The sequence below is a fragment of the Podarcis muralis genome, chromosome 3, assembly GCF_964188315.1.
Source record: "Podarcis muralis chromosome 3, rPodMur119.hap1.1, whole genome shotgun sequence".
NCBI lineage: Eukaryota > Metazoa > Chordata > Lepidosauria > Squamata > Lacertidae > Podarcis > Podarcis muralis.
The window spans coordinates 32180542-32193697 of NC_135657.1; the positions used below are offsets into that span (position 1 = coordinate 32180542).

Genomic DNA, 13156 nt, shown 5'->3' on the forward strand with positions numbered 1-13156 from the left:
CTGGGGACTTCTGCTTACTGTGATATATTGTAGGACAAGAGAGAAGGATGATGGTTCTATATGACCGTATATGTGTGCATGGACATATTGATAGACCCAGGAACTATTGAGGCTGAGCTGGTGGGTTTCTGACTAGGGAAGGGGGAATAGTTTGGGAGGAATATTTCTAATTCTAGATATTTTGATACTTGCATTGAACTGCACTGAACCAATTTTATTTATTTAATTGTATTGAATTATGGAATAATGACAAAATGCACATCTTCTGAAAAAGCAAACTTGGTGAACTTGTGCTGCTGTCACCGACGATAATCTAGAAACCTACTCCTGGTCATGAATAATATGGGAAGTATGGAGAATGTAATAGCAAGGTCCTCATGAAATGCAAGTTCTAATTCTGGAAATAATTGAATCATTCTAGCCCCTTCTTCATATTACACAACCTGCACCTTGCAGTGGAGGGGAATAGGGGGAAACCTAAATTCGTGCAGCACAACATTCTTTATAACTGGGAATGGACAGGTTCACTTAGTATTTTCAGAAAAATACAATGGTGGAAAATGTTTATTTGAAGTAAAGCATAACTTAGAATGTTCTTGAAGAAGATGGGCTAACTGTGCAGCAGGTCCTCAGTGAGCTACCTCTGGAAGGAGACAAAATGTAATGCAACAGCACCAATGACTCATTTTCACAGTGGGATATTTGTTCTCCTTCCATCTGCAGTCTACTGTTAAGTGCAGCTGCGAACCTAGACACTTATCTTTCCCTAGTAAAAATAGAAAAATTATATGCTTCCTTGTTAGCCTAATTAAAGTAAGCTGCAATTGTTCATAGTTTTGTTTAAGTATATAAACTATTTGCCTGGGAGAAACACAAACTTGTGTATTGTGTGTAACAGAACAAATGGAAAGGTTGCAAAGATGGGGCGGTGCTCCCTCAAAAGAATCAGGTAAAGTGACCTCTGTGGCTTGAAGCACCTTTCAGCAGCTGTGGTGACTTTACCCAGCTGGAGTTAGCTTGGCTACAGTTACCCATTGCCAGGGACTGGCTGGACACTGAGGGGTGGTGGCTGGGTACTGATGGGTGGGTACTAGGAGAAGTGAGGTCAGAGACTGACTTTGAAGAAGGGGTCTGTGATTTGGGGGAGCCTGTAACAGCCAGGAGACGAGAATTCTATTATTCATAAAGGGGCTGTTTTAAATCTCAGTATGTGGAGACTTCTCCTTCACAGTAAGCAGTTTGTCTGAAGCAGGTAGAAGCCTAGCATTACCATGATGCACAAATCCACTGACCATTCATCTACAGCCCCCTTAAATGGATTTATTACCAAGAGCCTCTTAATAAAAGCAGACAATGCACCCCAATTCTTGAAATCAGCACAAATTAATTTCCATTTTATGATTGCAGCATGCATATGAAGGAAAGAACACATCCCGCTAGTCAGTGCCCTTGTTTGCACGTAACTCTGAGCCAAACCATAGCTTAGCACAAATGAGTAAAAGGTGCAGGACAAACCTTGGTTGCAGCTCATCATTTGCTGGGAGAGAGCTAAACCACAAGCATGCTAAGCCAAATTACAGCTTAGCTTAGAGAAACGCAGCAACAAAATACCTGAGGAGGTGAAAAGCAGCCGGGATCTCCTTTCCACATATTTGTTGGCTCATGCTATGCCATGGTTTGGCTTAGCGTGATGTGTTAACAGGGCCAATATCTCCATTAGCTAACTCTTCAGCAGCTACAATCTTCTGAAAACTCAAGTTGTGTGGTAGATTTCATCAGTGTGCTGGGCAAATTAGTTAAGCTACTGTGAACATAGAACTATTGTTGTGTAATAATGTGCAAATATATGCACAATGCTGTTACTATAGTTGAAATCAATTAAACAAGCACTTATAATGAAGGCAAGTAGGATCTTTGATTTGGAGTGAGGTGGGAGTGGAGTTATGCTACAATAAAAAGGTCATTTTTTCTTTTTAAAAAGGATTTTAAATACAAGGAAGTGCTAGTTCTAATGTTGCAGATGGGGAACATGTATACCGTTCAGAAACAAATGGTAAGCAACAGAAAACAAAAACCTTTCTTACACTCATGTAAAATAGAGATTTTGAAGCTCTGTTTTGTATCTAGAACTTATCTATCATTTTTACACAAAAGGTCTACTTTATATAGCTTGCAATCCTCTAAGCCCTGTTGAATCAGAGTGCCTTTGAAATGTACTGAAGATAAAAATCCAATCTAAGGTTTGTATCCTACTAAGTCAAGAGTTGATCCAGAGAAATCAAATCAATGCACCTAAGTTAGTCAGGATTAACTGATGTCCACTGATTTCCACAGGTCTTCTCTAAGTATGACCTAGTTGGATAAAACCCTGAATCTGTAAATAGGACAGAAAAGTGCACTGCTGAACTCTCAAGTCCATTTTAAAAGACAAATTCTTTTTTGCTCCTTGTTAACTCAGATAGTTGTCAAATACTTTAATGGTGAAAATCACAAGCACAATGATGACATCACAAGCACTAGAGCACAGTACTACTCACACAATAACTGGATGTATACTTGTGAAACATTTTTTATCAGAATATGAGTATTCACTGCACCCTCTTTACATCACCATTCTCTATGGACTCCCATATTCAGTGGTAAGAATATTTTTTTCTACCACATGGTTGTATTGAATGTTTTTTCAAAAGGAGCTGGGATTACAACATTCCTAGTTTTTAATTTATTGATCCACTACTAAAATCCTTGCAATAAAATAATGCAGTCAATTTGAAAAACATCCATTAGCTGGTATAAAATCAGTTAGATTAATAATTTCATCAATGTCCAATATGAAAAAGTAAAATAAAAATGGATGGTGTTAAGAATCATAATGCTTAGTTGCCATCTGAAATTCAAAAAGTCTGCGGAAATCACTGATATGAAGGGAAAGAAACTGAGCAGAGGAAAGAAAACAGCCACAAAGCAAAGGAAGATGATACACTTACACTCACCCAAAACCAAAACCAAATTGCAGCAATATATTTTAAAGGTCAACTGCTGACCAAACGATATCAATAACAACGTAGAAAATATTAGGGCAGAGTGAGTGTGAGGCATCTCAGCTCCTTCTAATAGCAAAACAAAGCAACAGACACATACACAAATGCATGCCATTAAAAAAGAACTATATTGATAAATACTCAGGATTTAAACGTATCAGGAGCACTAAAACCTTCTGTAGATTTTCATGCTCTTGTTAAAGTGACTGCATTACTATTCAAATTTGCCAAATCAATCTGATTTCTACTGAATAATTTGCTGGTTTGACTTACGTCATCCATAAAATCAATCAATGAGGATGATGAAGAAGAAAAGGAATCCTATTTTAACGTATAGAGCAGTAAAGAAACAGAAACAGATAGATGAAAACTTCTGTTTTGTGAAAATAACCAGCACCGCCATACTGTTGAGAAATCAAGTGAAGAAAGATTCCAAGTGATTTACATATTATTATTTTTTAGTATACCTTTTGAACAGCTTTTGTTAACTGACTATTATTCTACCAATATTACATAGTAGTTTAATTATATTAAAGACAGTGCAAGGGAACATAGGATTGTTAGAACAATATAGACTTTTTAGGTTTGCTGTACCTTTAGGAGAATTATGTAGATGTGGAATGTGTCATTAATTGTCACAATTTCTTAGTGGCAGGATTTTACTATCCAAACTAACAAAATGTCTGTGGCCATAAACATGGGCTACATTTGTGTGACTCGGCAAGTGACAGCAACAGCTTCCTTTTCCAGCTCCAATTTTTCTTCCACTTGCCCTTGCTTCCTCGCCCCCTCAATCAATTGGGACCTTCACCCCAGTCCATAATCTCATCTGTGTTTAGATCCCAGGTCCCTGCCTTTACTCAGTCGCCTTTGCTTCAGGTATAGTACATTGCTGTGGTCATGTTAGTAAGGTATCCGCCCAATAGTGATAAAGCACAATGTGTAAACCATAGAACAAATCTTGGTTATAGCTCATGGCTTGCCTGGTGAGAGCTAAACCATAAGCTCATGTTGGGACAACATGCTAAACCAAACTATGGCTGATCTATTTGTGCTTAGCATGGTTTGGCTGAATATAACATGTGATCTTGGCCAATGTGTCTCTTTCGTCCCCAAATTGAGTTCTATTTCTCTGTTGTGCTTACAAGCCCTGTTTCATGCCCAATAAGCATGGGATGCCTTTGTCTGGTGGCACTGTAGCCCATAGATTGCAGCAAAATACTGGGCAAGATTTTGCCCAGTATCTTCTCTGTGTGATAGGCTCATAGGAAAAAGCTGTCCCATGAGCCCTTGCTGCAGAAGGGAGGGGAAAGCCTAAGGCTGCTTCCCCTGGAGCTCACAGTCATTTTGCTTTGAGAGCTTTCTGCCCATCCACCCTCAGGTTAGAGCCTTAACTGAGCAATTTTGGGCTGGAAAGGATTTTTTCTCTCTCAACGTGATTGGCACTTGGTTGGGGTTTTTTCGCCTTTCCCTCGGTGAAATTATGGCTTTCCTTTGTTAGGTGGAAGAATGTTGTTTGTATGAGGGTGGAAATGGCATTGGTCAGGATCAACATTGAATAGAGGGGCCTGAGGGGAGGGGCCTGAGGGGAGGACTGACCATGGCAAACCCAAGTGTGGGTTTGGTATTTGCGTGGTTGGAATCTGCACTCTGGCCTGCCAGTGAGACCTTGCTTGCTTGGCTTGCACCACAGCAAGATTCAACACTGGCTGATTCCTGTTGTACAGATTTGGAGCAATCCAAACCCAGCAGATCCATTCCATCAACATGCGGCTTGTGGAATGATGAACTGATCCTGGGACCCAATGCCATGCCAACCCTTGCTGGTGTCAATAAAGATTTGGCCTGATTTTATCCCATCACTATTGTACGGTCTGGTTATTTTGCTGCTCTCATGAGTCAGATAATGCACCTGCCTGGACAAATAATAGTTGTGGTAGTTGTTATAGTTGTGTCAGTCCTGAGCTTTCTAAACCTTTTAAGCACGGCGTCCTTAAATGTAAAGTGTGTAGATTGCTGAGGGCTAAGAATACAAAGAAGCCTAAGAAGAGGTGTCACGCTTGCTGGTGTCACAAAAGCACTATCATCCTCAAACAGGACAAAGCAATGCTATTCTTGCATACAGTTCCTAAAGTAAAGGGGCATTTGGGTGAAATTTTGCAGGTTGCTTAAACACAATCTATTATCTTGCACTTTGTCTTGGTTTTCTAATCTCATCTGTGCTAAGAAAGCAGTTCAGAAAACAAAGGGAGACAAGAGGTCGCAGTATTTTATGAAACTATTCTGTTCTGTATTTTCCATTCATAACAGAATGAGATAGAAATATTGTTAAAAGTAAGATTTGTACCTAAGTGTTTTATATTGTAGGGCTCTTACTTTATTTGAACAAGGAAGACAATGGAATCCACAATACTTTTCATTTCTATTTTTCTATTATTTCTATTTTTATTTCTATTTCTATTATTTCTATTTTAAGATATGTCCCCTGCTTTCTATGAAATCAGCAACCTAATTATTTTGAAAAATCAGGGACGTGAAAATAAATGCCTAAAATAAATTATCCGAGAAAATAACAGAATCTGGAGGGTTTCTGCCTTACTATGTGTCTGAAGTAAATTTCTGATTTGAACATATGGGAGTTGCAATTAAAAGATCCCTATAGCAATGCATGGAAATAATGCAATAAAAAACAACACAGTATCAAAACCTAAGTATAAGACAAATAATACATGTTCCTTAGAGATCAAAGGCTGAGATGCTATATACATTTACACAGGAGCATGCATCATTGCTTCTGAATAGACATGATAGGCTTGCACAGTGAATTTCCCCCCAACACATAAGTGTAGTTATTATTTCAAAGAAGTAGTGACCACAAACTGAATATGCACATGACATCAAAATATATAATATATTAGCTGTTTACTTACTTCAAATTGATCCAGAGCAGAGGTAGGCGCATTCAAAAATGCCAAGAAAGAATTCTGTGAGTCTTGGTGCTTTACACCTAGAAAACAGCAGCAAGTCTTTAACCTATAGAAAATGGCCAACTGGGTCATTGTCTATGGGTTGTCCTTCTTGAGTTATCTCAGTTGCTACTCCAAAATGCACCAGCTTGCTCCACAGCTCAGGAAAAGAAAAAGGAAGCAGAGCTGTAACACTCCAAAGTACAACATCATGTCATTTGCAACAAGATCTCAAAATAATTAAGTTTGCATATTAATTTCTTAGCGTCTTTTTCTAATCCTCATACTTATAACCATTGTACTTAAAATTCTTAGACCGACATCCTCCGGATACAATGAAGATTTCCAGTACTGGTGCAAGTGCACAACTGGTAAACCTCACTGAATCTGAGAACTATTCTCTGGCCTTATATATCAAGAGTTGCTTACAAAATTCTGGCCCCTGCAGCAGCAAAAAACCCACTAGTACCGTGGCAGTTGAAACATTTTTTTTTTAGGATCAGATTGTATAACTAAGGACTCAGCTAGACTGGTAAAGAAAAAGTGTTTTATATGCATTGTATATGCGATATAACACTGTGACACCAGATGGCATTCTGGAGGGACTGTCTTTCCCTACTGGATTTCCCTGTATGAGTTTACAACGTGTTTAACTGAATCACTTCTTTTGCTGTGTCTAGATCCAATCTAAGACAGAGTAAGGTTATGTTTACAGATTCACGGAGCTATATTGGTTTGGTCCGCTTATCTCTCCTTTCACAAATGCAGTTCTTACCACACTCTACCATTAAAGGGATCCACTTCTATCTACTCCTCCAATAAATATAACTTCCTGGGCTTTTTCTTGGGTGGTTTTAAATTTAAACTGAGTGAAACGTTTGTCCAGTGCAACTAGAGTTCCATGGACAATTTTTCAGAGGAGATTCCCCATTATGAAGCTATCCAAACAGTACCGTATTCTACCCTACTACTGATTTGTCACAAGGACTTCATTGTGCCCTTCTGAAAGAACAGCTAATAAGAAGCACCCGTGGGCTTAAATCAGATGTATGCGTAATAACTCAGCTAAGTAAACATGTATTTTGATCATGAAAACTCACCATCATCAATGGGGCAAAAGCACAACAATTAAAATGAATAGGATGATAGTACATGAAGGAATCAATCTTTTCTATCTTAATGTTCAGCCCCTGATTGTGGTATTGTTGTAACCGGGGTGGTGGTGGTGGTGGTGACGAAAAATAGGTGCCAGTACACACCACCACCATCCTGCTTGCTCTCCCTGCTCTATCGCTCCCCCCCACCTTTGCTGATTCCTCCTCTGTCGCTGTTGCTTCCTGTGGAAGGCACAGCCTCTCAGAGGCACTTTGGTGCAACACTTACAATCGCCAAACCACTTTCCAGGGAAGTACCTGACAATCGTAAAAGTTGCACCAAAGTGCCTCTGCTCTGACAGGACTTTTATGATCGCCAGGCTCGGAAGGCACTCTGGCGATCATAAGGGTCGTGCCAAAGCACCTCTGGGAGCCTGTGCCTGCAGCCGCGGGAAACAGCAGCGATGGAGGAGCAAGCGGCAAAGGTGTGTGGGGAGAGAGGAGCAAGTGAGTCTGGGGGCGGGCAAGCGGTGGCGGCAAGATGGTGGCTGGGGGAAAGAGGTGGTGGTACACTGTGCCAACAGAAAAAAACACTGGTTGCAACCCAGAATGGCACTGGTAAACGATGAAGAGCAAAGTAAACAAACAAACAAACAAACAAACAAACAAACAGAATGATTGTAGGAGCAATTGATAAGACATTTATTTTTGAGAAAATAATTTATAATTTATTTTCCCACTCTGTAAGACTACTCTAGGTGGCTTGTAGCTTAAATCAAAAGAATTGGCACATTTTAAATTATTTCTTCACCATACGATACATAAAATATCTGAGTTGTAACTACTCATTATGCCAGTAACTTTCTATTAAATAGTGATCAACTGCTGTATAGTACAAAAACAAAAGGATTTGGAAAAAAGACTTTATGAACCAAGACAACTGTCCTTCTGTATTTTTATACCAGCTGTGGGTACATCTTATCATGTAAGAGCTATGATGGTATCTTAGAAGCCAGAGTCCATATTCTGTCAGCACACTCTAAGACGCCATTCTTACTTGATAAGATATACCCAACTGCTGTGGAGTGGGTTTTGCCTTCCTTTATTTGGACACCAATTCTCGTACCCTTTTCTGATCGGAGTTCTTCTGTCTCTTTTTTCAGTCTCTCTATTTCTGACAATAGGTCAGAGTTCTTCTTGTCAGATTCCTGTAGTTTGCTTTATACAAATAAAAAGAGAGAGAGATACAGAGAGATCCAATTAGTAAGGGCCATGTTATTTAATCGTTACTTTGAACATATTTTTTCAGCACTGTTCAGTCAAGATCAATGTCAGCCATGTCACACTGTCAGAAGTATAACACAAAACATGGAAGTGAGTGCTACTGTAGCAAGGAACCTTGAAAAAGGAATTAGTGATTGTCTCTGAATATCCTTCGAGTTGGCTCTAGTCTCTGTTTATGAAAAACATTATGAGCAGCAGGCATGGGAATAAATGATCTCTATTTTAAAAATACAGCACTGATTATTTTTGGTGGCCATTTCCTAGCAACTGTGATGTTTACTGGTGGAGATGCATGTTCCAATATACAACCCCAGGAACTAATTCTGGAAATTCTAGTCTAATACTGGCTTGTTAAGCCTTTGGCTACCTTTCAAAAATGCATTAATTGAAACTCGAGTTGGCCATCACCCCTTTATGAAAAATAGCTATTTGGGTCTTGCTATTCGGGTATTACTATTAAAATAGCTATTATGTTAGGAGTCACAGAATACGTTTCATGCCAGTTTCATTGTTGAATTCTGTTATGGGGAAAATTGAATAGAATTCATGCTGCTACTTAGCTGGACTCTTGCTGCTACTTTTAGTTTTCAAAAGCAACTAAAAAGTCTTGCCTGCAACAAGAATTTTATATAAATTATATGACCTGGAGCAGTCAATTTACTAGAAATTATCTGTCTTCAATCATCTCCCTCGATCATTGAATTTCTTAAGTCAACAAAATGGATTGTGATGGAAAAAAGATCGTTCTTCAGAATCCATAAGCCAATCGTGGTAAACTAGCAGAGGAATGCAGTTTATTGCTTTTTTTAAGGTTGTAAAATGCAACATAAATTTTATTTTCAACAAAGATCTTTGAAGCACCTTAAAAAAGCACAGATTTTCCAGTAATGATTCAATTAACTACAAATTATAGAAGGATAACTTTTGCTTTTAAGTCAGGCTGCCATGAATAACTGTAGGATTATAGTTTGACAGGCAATATATTTTAGGATTTATCAGTATGTCTTTTGTAGAAAAGTCTTTGCAAGCTAGAACATTAGAACCACCAATTCTTACCATTCTGTTGCAATATTGCAAGCTTTAACTTTATTTAACTCCTCTTGAATGGCTTGTTTGGCTCGTATTTCTGCATCAAGGGCTGACTGTAGCTCTAACCTTGCAGACATATCCAGTTTTGCAAAACGCCGCATCTTCCAGGGCATGTCCTAAAAAGAAAAGCCGTTTCCTTTTATTTAAGGCATTTGTTACATTTCAATCTTATGGTCTTCCAAAAGAGTCCTGGCAATGCCCCAAATACATTATCTTTCTTTGATCCAAGTAATAAAAAAAGTTGTTGTACTATCTTATTCTTTTATAGGCAATAGCAGTTTTATGAAATATTCCATTTATGCTATAGAATACATTAGCAACAATTAAAATACTTATTCATTGGGGGGGGGGATGAATCTATCACAGAGAAAGTTTCCATGCCCTCTCTGACCTCCTTTAAACAAGCTTTAATAAATACAACCTTTACTGTTTAAACTGGGATGTCATGGAATGGGGACTATTGTCCACAACAGTGATTTTAGTCAGTTTGATTATTTAAATGTAATGTTGAAATAACTGTTTTTATATACCGTACACTACCTTGTAACAGATTAAAATCAGTATAGAATTAAATGGATGATCACAGATTCACAGAATCACAGAGTTGGAAGGAGGTATTAATCACCTTCCTGGCCCAGCCAGCTGTCCTGTCCCTGCCAGTTTTCATCAGCCAAGAGGAGCAAGAGTCCAGAGGGCAAATGGTTGCCCTGACCGATTGAAGCACCTTGTCTGCATCCTCAAGCCTTACTAACTGAAACTGGTCCAGCTAACAGGACTAGACAATTCTCTGGAACACCTTTCAAGATTCATCTGCTGTAACTGGTAGCTAATATAACTCACACTAGGCATTTATTTGATGGCACAGGAAATCTTTAAAAAATACACTTAATAATTGCTTACTGTTGCTCTTGCCCCCAAACTGGAGTTCCTCAGGGCCTCTAGTTCTTCAGTCATTTTGGAGGCTAAGGCCTGGAGATAGCCTCGGGCATCCTTTTCATCGCTTACCCTAGTCAAGCAGTGAAATAAGATGTAAGAACTTTGGCAAAAGCAAAGGCTAAGTTTTTGCTCTATTGTGACATCTAAGTTAGAGAGATAATGAGGATGTTGAAAAACAGCCAGAACGAGAATTTCATAAAATCAATCGTAATTATAGAAAAATAAAGCCCAATTAGTTAAGCTGCAAGCGGAAACAACCCACGTGATGCCCCTCAAGTTTTCTTGGGTGCTGTGGAACTGAATCCTTAACATTTCTAAAAAATAGGCACCAAAGGACATAATGTTCCATGGTCTTGTACAGCTCCCATTCATTTCAGTGGTGCACAGGTGTATATGGGCAGGTGGTGACCATTGCATATAATGCAATACTCTCATTTTCTATCTTCATTTCATTTATTGTGTTTATATCCCATCTTTCCTCCAAAGAGCTTGAGGTGGGTACATGGTTCTCCTCTCCCTATTTTATTCTCACAACAACCTTGCGAGGTAGGTTAGGCTGGGAGTGAGTCACCCAGAGAGCTTCATGGCTGAATACCAATTCAAACCCTGGTCTCCCAAGTCACAGTCTAACATTCTAATCATTACATCACTCTGGCTCTCCAAAAGCTGACAATGAGTAGTTGTTTTAAAGTAAATGAATAAATGAATTCCGTTTTTTATTATAATTATAATGGGGGGGGGGACAGCTGAATAATACATATTTTTCAGGAAATTATGATCCTTACAGTTTTTCTAAGCATTCAGGTTGTGAATGCTGAATAAATGTGTGAATGATGGCAGCAATCAGCATGGAATTGGCATAGCTGTAATGAAGGCCAGATGTTTAGGATCATAGCCAAAATCACAAACATGCTCCTTTGAACACATGTAATTGTAGCAACTCACACATTTATGCATTTTTCACACATGGGGGTGCATATGCCTTTTCCTACATGGAGAAGCTGTCTGTGTAGGAAAAGCCACGTGTGAAACAGTTCCTGGGAGGTGTTTAATTACGACCACCATTCCATCTGCTTCCATATTTCAACTGGACGGACCGTTTTACTGGGCAATGAAAGGCCCAAATGTCTCCTGCACACAGAAATCATAAAATGTTCTTTTTAACCAGCCCAAAAGGAAACTGGTATTGAGATCTGTGCAAAAGCTGTATGCATCTTTAGCAACCAGTAGATGGCAATAAGTTCCAATATGCCATTTGTGCAGTTCATTTGCATTGTGTAGAGCTAGGCTGCATTCCTGCAGGAATGGCAGTGCCAGGCTCAGTGTGCTCGGAAAATCTTCCTAATTTTCTCCATGCTTGTTGTTTGGTGCCAGGTCAGTTCATAGACAGACCACCCTCATCCTTCATCTGAACATGAATGGAACTGATCCGAGGAGTACTGCTGAGACCTTAGTGGGTGAGCTGGGTGCAGCTGAACTAATTGATGTGGCACAGCATCACCTCAGACAGCGGGTGCAGGGAATTGCTGTGATTCAAAATGATTCCATTAACCTCACTTGGAAACCTTTCCACCTTGGGTTGGGACTGCCATCTGTTGCCGGGTCAGACTGGGGATACCATTGTTGTAACCAGAGCTTTCTTTCAGCGGGAACTCAGTTCCGGCACCTCTAAGGTGGGTTCCATTGCCATTATAAGAGAGCAAGGGAGGCGATCATAGTGAGTTCCTGTACCCCTTTTTCTAGAAAAATAGCACTGGTTGTAACTGCTGCCCACAAACTGACGAAAGTAGTTTTGGGAGAGACTGAACATTCACACTGAGGCTCTGTCTACTGCTTTTGCATGGGATTTCACAATCTCCATGGCAACCATAGGGCTGTCTCAATTTCCCCTGCCCTGGTTTTAATGTTTGCATGCATGTGTTTTCTTTTCTTGTAAGTTGCTTTGAATTGCATGTGGCAAAAACAAACAAACAAACAACCCAACACCAATATATTTCATAATAATAATTAGCAGGATCGGTTGGAGAATTAATTTCATATCCTGAGTTTTGACAGGTCCAAACAGACCATACTTCAGGCTTTTGTAATATTCAAGGTACATTGGATTCTATGTGTACTAAATTTCACCTTTCTGCTAGGGAAGTACCTGAACACATAACCACTTAATTTCCAGTCAGTGAGAGAAAATATATAAACATATTTGCTTTACTATGTTCCCCTCACCTGGCTTGCATGAGAGACTTTTGCTTATGACAAAGAAGTACTATAAATCATCCAGCTTTGATTCTTTATTCTTTGCTTCTGTAAAACCAGACCTTCAAGGGTGAAAAATGGACCCTGATCCTTGAGTTTGAATTATGTACATTTATGAAGTGAACTACATTGCTTGGACCACATCCAATGTTTCAGAGCCCAACGTGCATTGACTAACCATACTCAAAAGCCAGAGCTATGCCTAAATATGGACAGTAAAGTTATACTGGATGTGAAAGCACTGTCTAGCTAACAAGGCTTCCCTAAAAAGACTATGTTTATCCATTTTTACTTAATACAAAATTAAATTATACAGCTGCTATGAAAGCAGATAAAAAGGACACAAACATTTAAAAAATGATACTGCCACAAGACACTAACATTAATCAGTGTAAATGATCTGTGGAAATGTTTAGGTACAGATTGTTTTCAGAGTTACATTTTACAAATGGTCCAAAAATGGAAAAACAAATCACTGCAAAAAAATTGTTTT

At 39.1% G+C, this 13156-nt stretch overlaps 1 protein-coding gene across 7 annotated transcripts in view; it reads right to left on the bottom strand.

Moving 5' to 3' along the window:
• CDC42BPA (CDC42 binding protein kinase alpha) overlaps positions 1 to 13156 on the bottom strand; it is a 149630-nt gene that overhangs the window by 37185 nt on the left and 99289 nt on the right. For all 7 annotated transcript variants that reach the window (XM_077925626.1, XM_077925627.1, XM_028724492.2 and 4 more), the window contains 4 exons: positions 10375 to 10480; positions 9442 to 9590; positions 8228 to 8319; positions 5972 to 6048 (listed from right to left, as the gene is read on the bottom strand). In XM_077925626.1, the coding sequence (XP_077781752.1) occupies positions 5972 to 6048; positions 8228 to 8319; positions 9442 to 9590; positions 10375 to 10480 (424 nt within the window). The remainder of the gene's footprint in view (positions 1 to 5971; positions 6049 to 8227; positions 8320 to 9441; positions 9591 to 10374; positions 10481 to 13156) is intronic.